This window comes from Rattus norvegicus, chromosome 9 (assembly GCF_036323735.1).
Source record: "Rattus norvegicus strain BN/NHsdMcwi chromosome 9, GRCr8, whole genome shotgun sequence".
Lineage (NCBI taxonomy): Eukaryota > Metazoa > Chordata > Mammalia > Rodentia > Muridae > Rattus > Rattus norvegicus.
In genome coordinates this window covers 104,664,537-104,684,253 of record NC_086027.1, presented here as the reverse complement: position 1 = coordinate 104,684,253, position 19,717 = coordinate 104,664,537, and the positions used below count along the sequence as shown (strand labels likewise).

At 40.5% G+C, this 19,717-nt stretch overlaps 1 protein-coding gene and 1 long non-coding RNA gene across 7 annotated transcripts in view; one reads left to right on the top strand and one right to left on the bottom strand.

The window, feature by feature from the left end:
• LOC102553020 (uncharacterized) overlaps positions 1-7,871 on the bottom strand; it is a 33,195-nt gene extending 25,324 nt beyond the window's left edge. For 2 of the 5 annotated variants that reach the window (XR_005489347.2, XR_005489346.2), the window contains exons 1-2: positions 7,536-7,769; positions 887-1,105 (exon numbers count right to left, since the gene is read on the bottom strand). This is a non-coding gene — a long non-coding RNA (uncharacterized LOC102553020). Of the gene's footprint in view, positions 1-886; positions 1,106-7,271 lie in introns of all 5 variants that reach the window. The other 3 variants (XR_010054882.1, XR_357245.5, XR_010054881.1) reach the window with 3 other exon arrangements.
• Slco4c1 (solute carrier organic anion transporter family, member 4C1) overlaps positions 7,792-19,717 on the top strand; it is a 51,661-nt gene continuing 39,735 nt past the window's right edge. The window contains exons 1-2 of one of the 2 annotated variants that reach the window (NM_001002024.2): positions 7,792-8,160; positions 11,621-11,884. In NM_001002024.2, the coding sequence (NP_001002024.2) occupies positions 7,818-8,160; positions 11,621-11,884 (607 nt within the window). In that variant the 5' untranslated portion in view covers positions 7,792-7,817. The remainder of the gene's footprint in view (positions 8,161-11,620; positions 11,885-19,717) is intronic. The other variant, XM_063267565.1, reaches the window with a different exon arrangement.

Genomic DNA, 19,717 nt, shown 5'->3' with positions numbered 1-19,717 from the left:
GTTGTTTGTTTATGCGGGTAAAAATCAAGGGCTATTATTTCATTAAACAAATTATTATTTTTAAAATCTATATTGATCCCTAAACTTTTTCATGTTTCAAAGGAATAATTTTGCTATACCGATACGGGGGTAACTTCAACCTAAGTGCAAATTTTTGTCCCGTTTTGTTTTGCTTTGCATTAATTTGTGCTTTCTTGTGATTTATTTGTTAGACAGAGTCTGAGTATAAAGTCCTAGGAGGCCCGAAACTCATTATGTAGACCAGATTGGTTTCACACTCACAGAGAGCTACCTACCTCTGCCATCCCAGTGCTGGGATTAAAGGCCTGCATCTCCATGCCTGCTGTGTGCAAGGTTTTATATGTTACTCTGTGACTTCAGGTGCCTCACAGATTTAAAATAAAGAAATCCTGAAGCACCCTGCAGTAGCATCACCAGGGTAACTCAATACAGAAAAATGCATAGGACAAAAAGCATAAACATTTACAGGAACACAGTACAGCATATGCCTACTGCAGTGCACCCTAAGGGGGATAAAGTGGAGAGAAAATTTATCTTTCTCCTCATTAAAAAACGTTGACAAACAATAAAATTTTCAGAACCCCTGTTACTCAAAGGTCAATCTACCCTATCCTCTGAACACTAAGACACTGCATCTCAAATAGAAATATACCTGTTGTAGTATAGTTCTAACAGAGAAAAGCTTCCTAGACAGACAGCAGCAGTGCACTCTTAGTCCCTATCACTGAGACAGGAACCCTTCTAAGTTGTCATCATTGATAAGTGTGTTTCTGATACAATTTAGGTTTTTTTCTCCTTAGTATTTAGTATTCTGCATTATTAGTGACTGCCTTGAATGCATGGATTTAAAACAATACTTTCTGACCTTTCTTTAACCAGATGAAAATGGAGCCCGGCTTTTGGGTGCCTGCAGATGTGATGTGCAACTTCCAGAAAGTGTCCTTCTCCATTTTAGTCTGAGACAGGCTGACTCCAGGACAGGCTTCAAATTGGCAGTTCAGGAGACTAGGCCAGAATCTCTGTTCCCAAGAACTGGGCAAGTTAGTTCCTGAAAAACCCCAGGTCTCAGAAGCTGCTCCACCACCTGGTCAGAGACAAAGACATTGAATGGGGTCAGCAGCAGTTTCCAGACTTCTCCAGCAACAGTTTCCAGACTTTTCCAGCAACAGTTTCCAGACTGCCCCAACAATGGTTCCAGAATGTCCCTAGAGATGGAGCCAACAGATTTAAGAGAAAGGTCTCCTACCTTCTTCCCAGAACTCCCCAAATGTGCTTTAGATTGGACCTGTGAACTCACATGGGTGCCTCCATCCTGTTAGATGGTAGACCCCAACATGCTCGACTTCTGCACAATAAAACACTCTTTGCTTTTACATATGATTTGAGTTCAGGGTATCCTTCTGTAAATCAGGTACCCTTACACTTCTTGTTTGAATAAAATTAGAGACAGCAAGAACTTCAGGTGTTATTTTTGAAGAATTAACCTGGCATACAGGAACTATAAAATAATAGGATACAGTGTATGTGCTGTTGATATCCTGGATCCCAAATCAACATAGGTTGGTAAGTCAAAGCAGCTTACTAATACTTGTTTGAGCTATTGTTCTCTTTTATTTTCATTTCTGTAACTAAACTTATTGCAGCTCCTTAACAGGCCATACCTTTGGTTTCCTAGACCCAGTGTTACAAAGCAGACATTATTTTGGCTTATGGAAATACTGAATTGAAGTTTATTCTCTATATAAGTCTCCAATTCAGCTTAGCTTATGAATTCCTTTACAGTTGTGCATATGTGGCTCTCAAGGTTTTCACAGTTAAATTTCTACTTAGATAGTATTCTACCAAGAGGCTGTTTTTTCATCATCACTACTTGAGCAATTGCCGGGCTTACCTAGGTTGATTATCCTTTAAATTATCTTCTGCACATACTGTTTGCACATTATTTCCACCTCTACATATTATTTTCAATTACTGTTTCTTTCTGTGTGGTACGAATGCATGAATAAGTGGAGCCCTTTCATGTGCCTCACACTCTGCTCATGCCATTAACTGATTTTACTGTAACACCGTTGTTTTATGGTATAGATGTTACTGGTTGCATTATACAAAAGAGAAAACCAGAAGAAACAGAATGACATGGCCCAAGTGTACAAAGTCAAAAAATGGCAAGTAAATAATTTTAGCTATAGTACCTATTACTTTACAACCTTTTGAAATGCACAGCTTTATGTCTGCCTGGTCACTGACAACCCTTAGACAAATTTAAAAGAAAGTTTGATTAAGGATTTTTTTGTACACATAAAGCTCACCTTTTGCTTGTTTGTTTTTAACCTCTTTTTTTCCCCAAGTGCAATTACACAGGAATGAAGGTTGTGCTTCCCTTGAACTATCAGGCTGTTGAAACAATGATCTTTGATGAAGAGGAATTTTTCTGTCCATCTCTTGCTGCAGGGAGCGGGAGGCAGCTTAAAGTCTAATGCCAGTCAGAGAAGGGGCTAGAACCTCCAGGGAAAGGAATGTGCATAGTCCTGCCTACTTGTCAAACTACGTTTATGAAAATAGGTACTTAAGACAAGTGATACTTTTATGAGAATGAAGCAATAGGAAAACACTAGCTTTATACGACCATGTGTGTTCAATATTTCCTCTCCCAAGGTATCCAAAAGGGTATTGTGATCTTGATTTTTCTGGGAAAAGATGACATTTCTAAGTCTACTGCAAAGAATACGAGAATTGTAACGAATAAGTCTATTTCTCTTTCAACATCCAGATAATAGATTCCAAAACACTGTAGTATTGGTGAAATTTTCCTTCGCACTGAACCCACAGTAATTTTCTATTCTTGATATACTTGTGCCAATTCCAAGAACCCTAGAAGAACCTCAGTGCATTCTTTTGCATGCGTATCTTTTTGTCTGAAGCAGAAGCCCTTATTATGTTCTGCCTATTCCTGTGGAGTCTTAGCTGTGGAAGATGAAGTCCAACCTAACTCATATCTGATGTCTTTCTCATGCCCTCACCCCTGAGGTGCTGGCTCAGAGAAGGAAAACAGAAAACTGGATGGGTATATTACACAGAGGTCACTTAACTCTTATCATCAAGCTGCTGAGTTTTGGACTGGGACTCTGAAAAACAAGTCCCGCAACCCCTGTCAGGTATTTCCACAGGATAGTTTTGTTAACACTTGAACTTTAAAACTCGATGTACTTTTGGAGTCCCACCCTTTTATGATGCATCTCTGACCATTTCTTCTTTGTATCTCTACAATTTAAACAGCAACCTTTTAAACCTGTTGCTAAAGAGTGTGGCATCTACATTCTCTTTCCTATTATCTATCTATCCATCTATCTATCTATCCATCCATCCATCCATCCATCCATCCATCCATCCATCTATCTATCTATCTATCTATCTATCTATCTATCTATCTATCTATCTATCTATTATAACAATGTATTTATCATCTAAGTACCTACATGTTTATGTCATCAGTTATCTATCATCTATCTCATCTCTGTGTCTTTTCTCTCTCTCTCTCTCTCTCTCTCTCTCTCTCTCTCTCTCTCTCTCTCTCTCTCTGTGTGTGTGTGTGTGTGTGTGTATCTGTCTCAATTCCTCTGACCCTAAGCAGACTCTGAAAAACTTTCCTTTCAAATCATTATTCAAAGAACAACCTCCTCTCCAAACTTAGTCTTTGAACATGTCCAACTGGCCTAGATTACTATTTGGTTTGATATAAATATATATAGTAGGAATTCACACATATATATATAATATATACATTTGATGTATAGAAATTCAGAAAAATAGGTTCTGAGATATCTACATTGAATAAAAATGTTTCACAGATTTATTAAAAACAAGCAGAAAAATCCTCAGATTGCTTTATGATACCACTTAATGTTACCGTTACCATTGTATTGCCTTTAGTATAGAATGCATTGTTTTGTTCAGTCAAATTCATGTAATGAGTTTATCTATATCATTCTTCTCCTCTCTCTCATCGATGGAGTCATCTTCAATATTCTTCATCGCTCTGAATGGTAGAGATTAAGGGTACACCTTCATCAAATTCAAGTCAAAAGCCCATTGCTGGAAGCTCAAAGACCCTGGGCTAGAGTCTGCTATTGTTAAAGTCTGCTGCACTGCTAAACAGACAAGCTGTCAAACTGCCTTTTAAATACGTTTACACCAACAGTTCTGATCTGTTCTCAAACTCCAGTCAGAGCTTTTTGCAGTGGGCAGCAGTCGTTGGATGCAATAGCCGATCAGACTGGAGAACAAGGGATCGGGATGTTTAGTCCTCATGGAACACCTGTAGCAATTCTTCCCCACAACTATGCATCATGGATCAGGAAATATCACAGACAGAAATGAGAGCTCCATGGGATCAAGTCAGGCAAGATCCCAGGGCCATGTCTGAGTAGCACTTGGGGTTTGTTAACTGCTGGTAGTGGTAAACCATGCCCTTTTGAGGATGCAGTCACAAGTAGGTGTACCATGATCCAGTGAGTAATATTAATAGACTTAGTGGGCTACAGAAAACAATAAAAGACAGACTTGGAGAAGGATACTATGCCTATGCTGGAAGGGAAAGGAGGAGTACATTTGGTCATATTTCATTCTCTATGTATTTGAAATTTTCAAAACTAAAAAATTATTTATGTATGAGAGTAAAATATAATCACATCATTTTCCCCTTACCTTTCCTTCCTCCCAACACTCCCATGTAACCCTCCTCACTGTCTTTCAAATTCAAGCCCTCTTTTTCTTTAACTGTTTACACACAGAGACACTTCAACAAGAAAACATTTTAAAAGTTATAGTTATATGGTTTTAATATAAATATATCTTTGTGAAATTACAGTATTAAATCTATACAACCTCTGCACCTCAGACTCAGGGAAGGCAAATGAAGAGTAGTTGGAGAGATTTTTAAGAACCAAAAGATCAGGGAGTTTGTTACAAGACTCTGTCTCCTAGTAATGTCTGAAGCTAGCCCTATAAAATCTCACAAACAATACTGTCTAAACAGGAGCTGAATACGGGCAACAACAGACATACCAAAGTAGATGGGGGAACACCCACAAGGCCTCAAATCTACACAAAGAACTACAGGCAACTAAGGAATGCTGAGAGCAGGAGAATGTCTTCTACAGAGAGAGCACACCAAATGCCTATTCAGCACCAAATGGTAAGCCCTGAAAACAAGAAAACATTTTAAAAATCACAGTTGCATTTTTTATAACACAAATATATCTGTGTATAATTATAATAGTAAAACAATACTGATAAGCACTGATCTTTTTCTCACTGTTCTCAATCATACATTGTGTAAAATACATATATGGAAGAGACGAATAAAGGACACTATTGAGCCCTTAGGGTGTTTCTTCACTTGTATTCAGTTAGGTTAAGATTCCATGGATCTGGGAGAGTAGCTTAGGTCTATAATCCCAGAAACTCTGAGGACTGAAGCAGAATGATGCCAAGTTTGAGGTCAACTTGGGAAATGTGGAGAGATCCTGTACAAAAATAAAAATTTAAGTCTGTGCATGTAGCTCATGGGTAGATGCTGGCCTAAAATTCACAGTCTTGGGTTTAATACCTAGTGTTATACACACAGACATGGACATACATACATACATACATACACACACACATACATACATACATACATACATACATACATACATACATACATACAGGCAAAACACTTATATAATGTCTTGGTTACTCTTCATTTACTGTGAGGAAGACATCATGACTGAAGAGAAAAAGCATTTTTCACCTCTGTTGAACATGCCAGTCTCCTTCCCTCTGTCTTTGCAACACAAAGAATACAAAGTCAAAGGAAAATGATGTTAGCAAGAGTTTTAGTAGCATCCACACGAAACAACCCTTTTGCTAATCTTCGACCTAAAGTCCAGCACTAACATTGTGCAAATGAAGACTCCTTAGATATACATTACATGTGTAGATTACCTGTGTCCCATTGCTGCTACTCTACTTGTTTATTCAAATTAACAACGTAAGTAGCCACCTCTCAACAAATTCAGCCTTCATACTTCACAGAAGTCATGATGATACTTATTTATACTGATATCTTCTTTAAACCCAATTCTTTTGGAAGAGGGCTAGGAGAACTACATACCGTAGCTAATTCCCCCACAATCTGATTTATTCGGAACTTCCTGTGTTCGAAACCTCATAGCAGAGAAGCACGAAGTTTTTGTTCTTAAGGCAGCTCTCAATGTAGTTCTAGGTGTCCTTGAACTCACTCTGTAGACCTACGTATGCCCTTGAACCCAAAAGAGATCCGCCTGCCTCGGTATCTCAAGCACTAGGATTAAGGGCATGTGTCAACACACTGGCTAAGTATTTGTTTTGATCTTTGAGAATGATTATGTAATCTAACATTACATGTAGGCTGAGGTAATTAAAAGACAGATAATGAGAGAGTGAGAAAACTGAGTTCCAGTTCCTTACAAATATTAGGCCTACCAGTTCCCTACAAGTATTGCCAGTGTGCTGTCTTGGGAGGGTTTTTGGTTCTCCTTGGGGCACGGATTCTTCAACGCGTGAAACGGCCATTACACTCATTTAAAGACCAATAACTGTGAGCACAGCAGCCCTTGTCTCTGCTCTGCCAGGCCCAGTGGCAATCCAGGAGGCTAGTTTTTGACTCTTCAAAGTCATGGAGCTTACATCTCAATCACTCAACCCACTAAGTACAGAATGTATAATCAAAAAAAAAAAATTTCACGAGAGAATTTATCGTAGTCTCATGTGGGACTGTGTGTGTGCTTTCTTAGGGATTGCTTCCTATTGGGGTGTGAGCAGCACAGTGTTTGGGATATTTGAGAGCTTCTCTGGGACTCCCAACAATCTTTAGCATAAATACTAAATAAGGAAATAAGTACTTTCTGATGATCAGTAACATAGTAAATACATAGATTGGAATTAGTATCAACCCTGCACTTGTATCAATGTCTTCCAAGCAGTTTTCTTTTGTTTCATAAATACACATTATTTACACAATGATCATCATTTTTCACCCTAGGCTTGCAATAATGCTGCCAGAGAATGCCGTGGATGTGTTTTTAAAGTTTTGTCACTCCTTCAGTTTGGAGAAACTCAAACCAAAAGGCCACTATGTTGCCTTGTGAATGTAGGTAGTGAGGAAAGATGTATTTCTAGGAAGGTTGGCAGTGAAAGTACTATTGTTCATGGAATTCAAAGTAATATACCTGATTCTTGGAGCACAGGATTCTTGCTTCAAATTAGCAGCAAAGGAGAAAACAGCAGCAGGTTTTCCTGAAAGGTCTCCTGATGCAACTGTGTTTGCAGCTTTCATACACCTACCCAGGGGGAAAGCTGGCCCACAGACTCCCACAGTCTCTGTCACTTCCCGGTCCCTGGGCTCAGGAAAAACAAAAAAACAAAAACGCTACGCAGAGATCCCCCGAAAGTGCCGCCCTCGCATCCGAGATAGTGTCTCTCTGTTCTCTCACCTGACCGAGGTCGGGTCTCACGCCCACGCAGAGCACTCCGGTCCTCCTTTGTGGCAACTGGTGTGGCGCAGAGCAGCGCTCACACCTCCAGGTGCCTAGGACCCAGAGCTCCAGGAGCGTCCCGGTAGCTGCGGTGGCCGCGAAGTGCCAGATGGGGAGGGCGGGGAGGCGGAGACTAGTCCAGCCCTAGGGCGCTGTCACCTGCCCAGGGGCGGAGCCAGGAAAGAAACCAGCCTTTCGCCGATCACCCACACACAGGAGTCTAGAGAACCTTTCTTGACCATGCAGGGTTCCAAGGGAGTCGAGAACCCGGCATTCGTCCCTTCCAGCCCAGACACCCCACGCCGTGCGTCTGCGTCGCCTTCCCAGGTGGAGGTCTCTGCTGTGGCCTCCAGGAATCAGAATGGGGGTTCGCAACCTCGGGAATCTGAAGATCCCCAGAAGTCAACTGAGCCATCTCCTCCTTCTTCGACTCTCCCAGCTTCTGATGAGCCGCCGGGGTCACAGCTAAGCGAGCTTGAGGAGGGACCTTGCGGGTGGAGGAACTTCCACCCCCAGTGTCTTCAGCGCTGCAACAACCCCAAAGGTTTTCTGCTTCACTACTGTCTCTTAGCCCTAACGCAAGGTAAAGTCCAGCGCCAGCTTCTGGGGGCGTTGGCTGAGCTGGTGGTTGGGTGGGGTCGAGCTTGGGGAGAGGAAGAAGCAGGTGCAGGGGAACCCCACCGACTAGGTAACCCCCACCCCCACTTCCCTAAACCTGGGTTTGGAACTTGAAGGCGTTCTTGCCTGCGGGTGTCCACCACATTCCCTGCGGTCCATATTTTAGCCCACCCCCAACCCCCATAGCATTTTTACAGATTTTGTGTTCTGCCTCAGTTTAGCAGAGTGGATTCCTCTAGGGAAGATTATGAGAATTCCTCCTTTGGGAAAACGATAAGTCATCGGGTAGTCTGGTCTGCGTTTTAAAACCGTACTATCTACTGGGATCTAGGAAAGGGATTTGTTTGTTTATTTGTTTGTTTTTACAGAGGAAGGATTGAAAGTTTTGCAAATAGGAGTGGACTGATCTTCCAAGAGGAGCGAGGATAGAAGTATTTAAATTATGGAGCATAGATTAGATGTGGGTAATCTTATTTTCTGGATATTTGAGAATGTGGGGACAACTGCAGTCTGGTGAGTAAATGAGAAAAGGCTTAAAAGACTTCCAGCCACGCAGGGTGGACCTTAATCAGCTCTTCAGTCTCAGGAGTTATCGTGTGTCTGTTTGTTCTAGGAGCTCTTTTAAATTCCCTTGGGACTAACAGATTAAGCCTAGATTTATCCCCCCTGGAGTTTGCAATCTGAACGGAGTTTCCTTGAGTGTAGCGGGGAGGGGGGCGGGGGGAGGCTCTTTTTTTTTTTTTTTTTTTTTTTCTTTTAAGAAAAGGAAGCAGAAAGAAAGAAGTTGGAAGTTGCGGGTTTGCTTTCAATGCCAGGGGTAGAATAAATGGGAAGTTATTCAAAGGAGATAATCTGAGGAAGGATGGGCCGAAGGTAGGACAGCCTGAAGGACATGCTGAAAGTTATGCTGCCTTTGGTATGTAGACATGTTTGGTATTAGTTGAGCCATAATCCCAAACTATTTTGTAATAGTCAAGGATGGGTTGAAAGGAATGAAACCCAAGAGATAGTGGTGGGTTTCTGGAAACTTTCTCTGCTAAGTTCTCTTGTCTTCTGTTCTTTTTTTTTTTTTTTTTTTTTTTTTCGGAGCTGGGGACCGAACCCAGGGCCTTGTGCTTGCTAGGCAAGCGCTCTACCACTGAGCCAAATCCCCAACCCTTGTCTTCTGTTCTTATTTTATTTCTGCCCCCCCTATTTCAGGATACTCAGTGCCTCTTTTTTTTTTTTTGTTGCTTCACCCTCGGGTGCTAAGTAAATATTTGTTGATCCTAAGTACTTCCGTTCTGCTCCTTTTCTGAAGATTTTAGCTATAGTAGGTTTCCTTTCCTTGTCCCTACATAGTAAAGGATATTTGCTAGAGCAGTATAGAATTAAAAAGTAAAATATATCTTGGATTTTACCTTAAATTTTATTCTGCAATGCCTGTTATTCCAAGAGACTTTATAGTCAACAAAAACTATTATTTTAAGTTATTATCAAATAGAATTGGTACTCTGGCGGGGGGGGGGGGTGTCTGCGTTAGTTTAAAGCATCACTTACTCTAATTTAAGAGAAATAATCTGAGAAGAAAATACCCCAGAAACTTAGTTTATGCCCAAGTTGAGGTTTCAGTGGCTGAATGAGTATTGTTTTGGGTCTCACTAACCTTGGGAGATCTGTTTCCACTGTATATTAATAGATGCTTGATTAAGAAGAAAAATCACTTAAGGAATGAGTTTAACATATTTCTCAGAGGCAATGGGTGTTTCCCCACTTCCCTGGGTGCCTTCTATCCTCTTACATGACAAAGGAGAGACACAGTCTGCATTCTTTCTCAGCTAATTCAAATGCTCTTGGAATGTGTGTGATATAGAATTGGAGATTCATAGGGTTAAACGCTATCTTCTTACAGATTTTTGTAAAATGAAGGTTTACTGTAAAACCAGTGACATCTGATGACTAGGACTAGACCTTATTTATTGTTTAAATTTTTACTGTATTGATTGATTGATTGGTTGGTTGATAAAAGTTTTTTTTTTCTGTGTAGTTGGGCTGTCCTAGGACTCATTTTGTAGGCCAGACTGGCCTCTAACTCGCAGAGATCTGCCTGCCTCTGTCTCTCTGGTCCTGGGATTAAAGGCATGCATCATCTGGCCTAGTGTGACTAATTTTTCATTAGGGTTGTAGGTATTTTGGAAGATTGGGTGGGAAATGTTTCATGTCATCAGGTAACTATTTCTTTGCGAAAGTCATTTTTAGGTGCTTTGCACATTTGATTTTACATACTCCAAATTACTAACTGGTTTATAGTCTGTAAAGGGAGCAACAAGCAAACACAATTTTAGGACCTGGAAAGGTATGATATTGATTTTGTTGAAGTATATTTTCAGTCTCAGTCTTGATGAAGCAACAGTACAGACTGTAGATATTAGGAAATGTTTATATTACTTCTAAAATGTCCCTGGAATGCCCACCTACAATCCCAGCACCTAAGTAGCCAAGGCTCCAGGGTCATTGATTCTAGGTAAATCAGGGGACAAAGTACCATATCTCCTAGTGGGTGAAGGAAGCTTTTGTATTTGTGAAACTGTTAGAAGAAATACACCTGAGATCTCGGCTTCCGCTCCTTGAACTTAGATCAGGGTGAGTGGAAGTTCCTGAGAAATCTGGCTGGGACTAAGGCGGTAATTAAACAGGAAGTAATGTCCACATGTGTGCTTGTACTATTTGCCTTACTCTTCCCAGGAGTTTTGTGGAGAGGAGTGTCCTGAATGAACTTAAGAACTCTCTAGTAGGGCTGGAGAGATGGCTCAGCAGTTGAGAGCACTGAGTGCTCTTCCCGAGGTCCTGAGTTCAATTCCCAGCAACCACATGGGGGCTCACAAGCATCTGTAATGGAATCCGATGCCCTCTTCTGGTGTGTCTGAAGACAGCTACTTTGTTTTCACATACATAAAATAAATAAATCTTTAAAAAAAGAACTCTCTAGCAAACTAGTTCCATGGGATTTTACCAGTCTGACTTTTGTTGGTAATTAGAGAAAAGTGAATGGAGACAAATAGCTTTAAGTTAGTACACAGTAAGTATTGCTTTTGTTGCACACGGGAAGACACAATGTGTACAATGTGAAAGGCGAAATGACTTTGGAGGAAGTGTGTTTGGAGTGCCTAACTTTGATACTTGAGAGACCTCTGAAGCTGGTACATTTGTTTCATTTTGTTTTGTTTGTCCATCCATGTCCACTCCCCCACCCCCACTCAGAGCTGAGGACCCAACCCAGGGCCTTGCGCTTGCTTGGCAAGGGCTCTACCACTGAGCTCAATCCCCAACTCCTACTGGTACATTTCAAAATAGCAGAAGAAACAGTGAAGCAAAGTGCAGTGTTAGTCTTTGCTTGCTAGCCCGGTGTCTGGTAACGTTATAACAGGGCATTTGCTCTTTTTCAGGTATTGTAGTAAATGGCCTAGTAAATATTAGCATTTCCACCATCGAGAAGCGCTATGAAATGAAGAGTTCCCTGACCGGCCTGATATCATCGAGCTACGACATCTCCTTTTGCGTGTTGTCTCTGTTTGTGTCTTTCTTTGGTGAGAGAGGACACAAACCTCGCTGGCTTGCCTTTGCATCCTTTATGATCGGACTGGGAGCGCTGGTGTTTTCTTTACCACACTTCTTCAGTGGGAGATATGAACTGGGAACCATTTTCGAAGGTAAAGTCTCTGTGACGTTTTTTGTTTGCATTAATTCCCAGGATTACATAGAAACAGGTTTGTTGACCATGTACAGTAAGGTCAGGTCTAAAGTCTCTCCTGCTGTTTTGTGTGAATTGTGTAAGGCTGGAGAGCAGAGAGATGGACTGTATGCTATTTGTGGCTCTCCAGGTCTCCGATTCTCTGCTTCTCTTTCCCCGTCCTGTGCACCGTCCCCTTTCAGATAGAAAGGAACTCATCTTGTTCGCAGGCGTTGAGCTGCCTGAGATGCTAAGACTTGCAGGTTTCCTTTTGTCCTGTGGTTCTTTGCAGAGATTACAGCCCTGTGTGCTGGGCTTGCACATTCCTGGTTTAAGACAAGATAGGTGAGTTGCCTATTGGGACATTTTCTCTCAGGACTGAAGTCCAGTTTTCTTTCCGCTCTGGTTTGTCCTTACAGCTTCAGGGTGGCCTTCAGACTGTGTTACCTTGAGTAAACAAAGCCCATTATTGAAAGACTTGGGAGGAAACTTAATGAACCTTTTGACTAAACAATCATTTTAAATAGTAAAACGATTGCATTAGAGTTAGAAGAACCTGCTTATGAGTTGTGGAAGTTCACTTTAACGGTTTTATGTCCTTTCTGGGATTGGCAATACCAAATATTGAGAAGCTTTTAGGGATTAGGCAACTGAGAAAAGGCCTGAAGAGGGAGAGGAGGAATTGAGATATTGCTTTGGAAAAATTTGTTCGATGTACATTGGTGTTTGGCCGCATGTTTGTACATTGGATTCACCGGAACTGGAGAGACAGATGTTTATGAGGTGACCTGTTTGTGCTAAGAGTTAAAACCTGTCCTCTGGAAGAACAGTCATTCATCCTCACCACCTAGCCATGCCCCCACCCTGGCATTTATTTTAAAGCTAATATCTTATATTTTTTGTGTGTTAACATAAAAGTAATATTAAAGCAGGCTCGGTGACTCACAGCACTTGCTGCACTTACAGAAGCCCTGGGTTTGCTGCCCAGAATCCACATGGCAGGTTATAATCATCTCTAACTCGAATTTTGGTGGATCTGATGACCTCTTCCAGTTTCCATGGGCACTGGGCATGCATCTCATGTACATACACACACATAGACAAGATATACATACATATATATGCATCGATAAACATTTAAAAAATAATATCAACATGTCAATGTCTTCCCAAGATTGACTGACTTCCCAATCCCATGATAATAAGGAATGAGAAGTCATTCCCAATAAAAAGTTTTGTTTTATGCACTTGGTTTTAAGAGGGTGCTTATTGTATAAGAATATTTCATATAGACATAAAAATGGGAAACACAAGTATAAGGATGAAGAGAGGATGCACTTAAAACATGAAAGTGGTCAAATAAATAGGATAGGAAAAGATACTGCCAATGGACTGAGTCCTTAAGTGGATTCTTGATCTGACATTGGGCAATGTTGCATAAGACCGACTGCATAATTTCACTGGGGTAGTGTTAGGAACAAGACACACATTGCAGCATAGGCTGTGCTGTTACACCTTAAAATCTAAACAGTGCAGAACATTGAAACCAATGTGCTTCAGCAGAACACATCCTACTGACTCTGAGAAATGTATTTATTTGTGTTTTCATAGTTTGGACCCTTACTGCTGCAGTTAACCAGGCTCCTTTCTTCTTTGTTAGGCCGTTAGCTTGTGTGTGCGTGTGTGTGTGTGTGTGTGTGTGTGTGTGTGTGTGTGTGTGTGTGTTTTAATTTTTTATAATAGAATTATAACATTTTCCCCTTCTGTTACCCCCTTCCAAAACTTCCCATATGCACCTCCTTGTTCTCTTCTAAATTCATGGCATGATTTTTTTTTATTATTTGTTGTTACATCCAGATGTATACATGAAATATATATATATATATATATATATATATATATATTCCTAAATATAACCTCAGTCTGTATAATGTTACCTGTGTGCATGTTTTCAGAACTGGACATTAGGTATAAGACAACCAATTGGTGTGCTCATCTCTGGAAAAGATTATTCTCACTTTGTTTTGTATTATTTGTGGTTTTGTTGTTGTTGTTGTTGTTGTTTGTTGTTTGAAATGGGGTTTCTCTGAGCAGCCCTGGTTGTGGTAAAAACACCTCCGAATGCTGCACGAAAGGAGAATGCAGCCATGCTTAAATAACTTTCTTGTGCTTAAAGAAACTTGGTTGGCAAGCCTTGGATTCATCAGGTAAAACACAAGTGCCTCTCCTACAGAACCTTGGCCTCTATCCCTGTGGTTTGCCAGTATATCTCCTGCTGTACCCATCCCAAGTTACAGTCAATGTGAACTCTTGATATCCCAAAGGAGAACAGCTACTAATTAAGGTGTTTCTGGGGCATGGAAAGATTTTAATAACAGCTGGACCTGAGATATTACTGAATCGAGAGCAGAAACTTTTAGTAAATATCATGTACTATTCAAGCATGCCTAAAATTCTTGCCAATACTTTTCAGTATTTTAGTAGACTGGACTCCACTGAGGATAGGAAACTTCAGCTTGCCTCTATGTTGCTGTGCCATGTCCATAATAAATGTTGTTGGCGTGGAGTACACAGAGCTGGACATAGTCTCTAACACCAGGATCTGAGAGAACAATAGCAAAACATTTTATTTCACTTGTTATTTGAGGAAGAATACATTATTAGCAAATAAACAAGATAATTGGAGGTTAAAAGTGGGTTACAGGGAAGGTTACAATATTTTTGTTGTTGTTTTTGTTAAACATCTAATCTATTTCATGTACATGAGTACACTGTTGTTGTCTTCAGTCACACCAGAAGGGCTTGTGAGCCACCATTCCTGGGAATTGAACTTAGGTCCTTGGCGAGAGTAGTCAGTGCTCTTACCCGCTGAGCTATGTTTCCAGCCCAGGTTACAGTTTTGATAGAGAGATAAGGAGGGGACAATCTTCAGAGATATGTTTCAGGTTAGAGACAAATATGAGGGCCTCGAAGGCTTCAAGAATTGTCAGTTGTGGCCAACACAGTCACACCAAGAAGAATGTGCTGTGACCGGTACATGGGGAGCTGGAGGGATTTCGTTGGCCACCTGGGACCATGTGCTAGAATATGTAAGACTTGGTAGAATGAAGCAGGAGCGGGAATCAGAGTGTTTATTATACTCAGTGTGCAGTACATGCATAAGTACACACACACACACACACACACACACATTTATGTTAACCTAAATGTATAAGCCAATGCTTGAAGTGTAAATACTGTACCGGAAAGGCTTCCTAAATTTTAGTAGTACCCCATTGATTTTTTTTTTTGGTAGCATTTTGTTAGTTTCTCTTCAAACTGTGTGTGTGTGTGTGTGTGTGTGTACAACTATATATATCTATCTATCTATATATCTATATATATATCTATATATATATAATTAGCTGTTATTTTGAGTTTTATGGGTGTTTTCCCTCAAAGGAAAATGAATAAGACGGCATGCACGGAGCAGAGGTGGAGTGATAGGGAGCTCACACTCAATACACACAGAATACAGGACTGAAATCGCACTATACGTCTGAAACACAGAATGCTGGACTTAAAACCCTTTCTTTGTTGCTATCTAGAACTTTACAGCAAGTAATGCAGTGACTTTATGGGGATTTCATCATCAATAATTCCTAAAACGAATCCTACCTTAAATGCTTTACTTTATTTGTTTAAGACTTTGTGTTTACTATTCATGGTTTATTAGATATTGGATGCTTTAAGGTTTTTTTTTTTTCCTAAATAAAACAATTTCTTCTTTCCAGACAGAGCATCATGTGGCTCAGGCTGGCCTTGAACTGTGCATAGCCAAGGATGACCTTGGAATTCTGAGTCACTTGTTTCACCTGCAGGAGTTATGGGTTGCCACCATTTGGGACTCTGTGTTGGTTTGGAGACTAAGAGCCTCTTGCATGCTTAGCTAACACTCTACCTACTGGCCTGAATCCTCATTCCCTTTTCCTCAAAAAGACAAGTATCATTAAAAAATAACAAAAAACAAATCGTAACTTCTTTGTTCAAATAAGTTAACTCACTTTCACAAATATGAAAGCCTGGAACAAAAATCTGAATGATTTGTCTAACTCTGAGAAATATAGAAAAAGAGAAAAAAAGCCTGGTGATTTAAGTGACAAAGGAAAACCAGTGTGTGGCAAGCACCAGTAAGTAAATTAGAAGGCTGGGGAAACCGTGTGTTCATAAGTAAAGGGAAAGCTAAGTCAGGGTGCTGGGATGGAACTCAGCTTCTCTAATGCTATAGCAGCTGGAGCTCAGGTCCCAGCAGAGCATAGGCTGGGCATGGTGCCACACCTTTGTAATCAGCTCTGGGAGGTAGAGCCAGCAGATCAGAAGTTCAAGGACATCTTCATGCTCCTGAACAATTCATAGAGCATCCTGGAATACTGTGAGATAATGACCACGCCACCCACCAGAAACCCTTAACGTAGAACAACTTGAGGAGCACGGAACTCATTTTGCTCAGTGAAATCAGCACCCTGTCTCATTTGAAATGAACATTGAGGGACTTGGCCTGCATGCATGCTTTGTTTGCTGCGTTTTTTTTTTCTCTTACACTTGAGGAAAATAACTTTGGATGAGTTAATCTCTATGAGGAGATTAAAGTAACATAATATAGTTAGTAAGGAGATGAAAACCAAATATGAAATATAAGTAGCATGTAAAATGTCTACAGGTGTGAGAAATGACACCAAAGGAGGGTGAGAGTCAGCAGAGGTAGAAAGGGGGATCTGGATCAGCATGGTTTCCTATTGTCTTATAGAAAACCAAGGTAGACTTGGGACAAAGGATCATTTTTTTTTTCAGCTGGAGATTTTATAGAGACATAAAGATTGGAGGTGATTAGCTTTGCGTGGAGACGATGGAATTTATCACAGGGAAGTGATAGCTAAAGGCTGTTGTTAATGGATACAAAAGGAAAAAGAGTAGGAGAAATAAATACTTCTAGGGGTTAAGTTATGAACTCATTGAGCTGGAAATGGAAAAATGTCATGAAACACTTTCAAATAAGTAATATTTGACTGTGCTTAAAATTCATCTTTTCACTTTTGGTTTCCACGGCCAGTTTCTATGTTGGTTCTGTGACCAAGTCAAGCCCAGGCTGGCTTTGAACTTTTGCTGAGGATGCCCTGAACTCTAGTTTTTGCCCCTTCTCTGTAGTTACAGCCCTGCACCACCACTCACAGTAGAACGCTCCTTTTTGATGTAGCCCCGATTGTTTGGTACTCTTTTGTATTCCAGGTTGGCACGACACTCACAGAGACCCTTCTGCCTCTGACTCTCTGGGAATGAGGGTGTGCACAATCATGCCTGGCCTCTTGGTGTGTCTTAAGTAAACTGTAATCTTAACTAGTCATTAATAAAACTATGATTTGAAAGGGAACAGACCTTTCCTACATAATATTTTAGTTCTATCTGAGGTCATCTTTATTCCTTTTGGATGCGTACTATTTTAATGTTGTTGATCAAAATAATTTCTGCCCTGAAGGTAACCGTCCATGGGAAAAAAATTCTATTTGTAGACCATTCGGTTCTTAAAGGTGTAAGATCAGTAGGTTATATAGAATCAACTAACCTGGGCCCATAGGGGCTTATAGCAACTGAACCGTCAAGCAGAGAGCATACATGGGACTGACCTCGGTCCTCTGTATATATGTAACAGTCATGTGGCTGGGGCTTCATGAGGGACTCCTCACAGCAGAAGCAAGGCCTGTCTCTGACTGTATTGCTTGCCTTTGGATCCCTTCCTCCTACCTGGGCTGCCTCTTCTAGCCTCAGTAGAAGAAGGTGAGCTTAGTCCAATTTGAAATGCCAAAGCTGGCTGATATTCAGGGGAGGCCTACCATTTTCTAAGGAGAAGGAAAGAAGAGGTGGGTGAGGGGCTGAAAGCAGAAGCGAGAGGGAGGGACTGGAAAGAAAGGAGGGATGCAAAGCAGTGTTTAGGATGTAAACTAATTTAATAAAAAAAAATAGATATGTAGGTTAGAGAGAAGTTCGTACAAAGGACGTTGGTTGTCCTGAGTAACTCACTTTAAACAACCGTTCTAAGAAAATGAGTAGAGCGAGTTAATTTCTAGTTTCTATCTTATCTTTTATCTCACACTTGGGCAGAGGGTTTTTTTTTTTTTGTTCACTTGAAATATGGAATATTTACTCATCTGTATTAAAGAGGACATGACAAAAAAAATCCTAAGGTATTTTAACTGTCTGTTCTGTACAGATGCTGTGATTTTGTTTGACTAGGAGGATCCTTTCTTTGATTTTTTTTTTAATGGGACTCATTTTTATTGAGGCTTCTTCCTAATAGAATTTCAGCTTAAATGTAATATACACAAGAAAAGGACCGGTGCTCACTTCATGGCTAGTAAATGCTTCAGATCAAATTATGGTTTGGGGTACCAGAGGTTGTCTTGGTGGTTACCCTTCTACTGCTGTGGCAAAATGTCATGTCAATGTAACTGATAGGAGAAGAGGTTTCTTTGGGTTTCAGTTTCAGAGGGTTTGCTCATATCAGGAACAAGGTGGGGGACAGGCAGGCATGGCACTGGAGCAGTAGTAGATAGCTTATATCTGCTCCACCAGCATGAGGCAGAGAGGAAGACATTGGGTTGGCCTAGGTCTTTGAAATTCATCCCAGATAGTTCCATCCAACTATGAACCTTTGGGGACCATTCTCTTCTAAACCACCACAGGTGATTCAGTCTTCCCATAATATCTTAAACAGTAATCATTACCTTGGGTGATTGCTTTAATTTAATGTGTTCCGTATTATTGCCTAGTTCTGGTCTACCATGGAAGGTCATTGCCTCTTGTAGTCTCTCTAAGAAGTATCCATTATCTGAGTATTTGACATGTCACTGGCTGTTTGTGCGGTGAGAATTCTCCTACCTCATAACAGTCCTGTTGCCATAATCATATACTTAGACCTATGACAGCATCAAGCCATATTTTCAGCATGTGCTTGCAGGGGATACAAAAAAATGAGATCAACAAAGAAAAGACAAGCATGGCCATGGTGTTCTTTGGTCAATGAGTTCAGAATGACTCATTGAGAGTCTCAGATCATACTCGCCAAGGATCAAGTGTGCACGTGTGAGTGTGTGTGCGTGTGTGTGTTGAGTTAGAATTTTCTTTAGTAACCCGAGCCAAACTTTTTGTCCATGAATGATTTTTATTAGTCATGCTTCATATCTGATATTTTATAGTGTGACAGAGGAAGCTAAATGAGAAGTAATTTTAGAGTACTATGGAAATACTTTGAAAGTACTGTTGACTTGCTATACATACGTGATAGAATACGAATTTCACTGGCATGCTTGGAAGGGGAGTAGCAGTGCAGGATTCTTTTTATAGAATGTCTAATGTGATCTTCAAGTGAGGTATAGCATAGTTGTGTCTGAGTAGATAAAATGCTTGGGAGATAAAGATTAAGTAATTTTCTTTCTTTTTTTTAAGCTTCCTCAAAGATTGGTAAAAATGTGGTTTGTGGTGAGGAAAAAAAAGAGGAAATTCTATTTTCGAAGTCCTGTTCCTTAAAAGTGCACACTTTGGTCAGTGTTAGTCTTAATGAGCTCTTTTGTTTTACTTCTAACAGTATTGCCCATTAGATGCAATTGCATGCAGCAGAGTCAAGCAGGGATTTTGTTTGTGCACTGCGAGACAACTCTGTGATCCCACTTAGATTCCTTCAACTAGAAATTTCCATAATAACTCATAGTTAAGGCTGTGTGTGGTGCGAGGTTCAGTGTTCCTTGAACAGTAGCATAGACTAACGATACAGTCTGTAGTA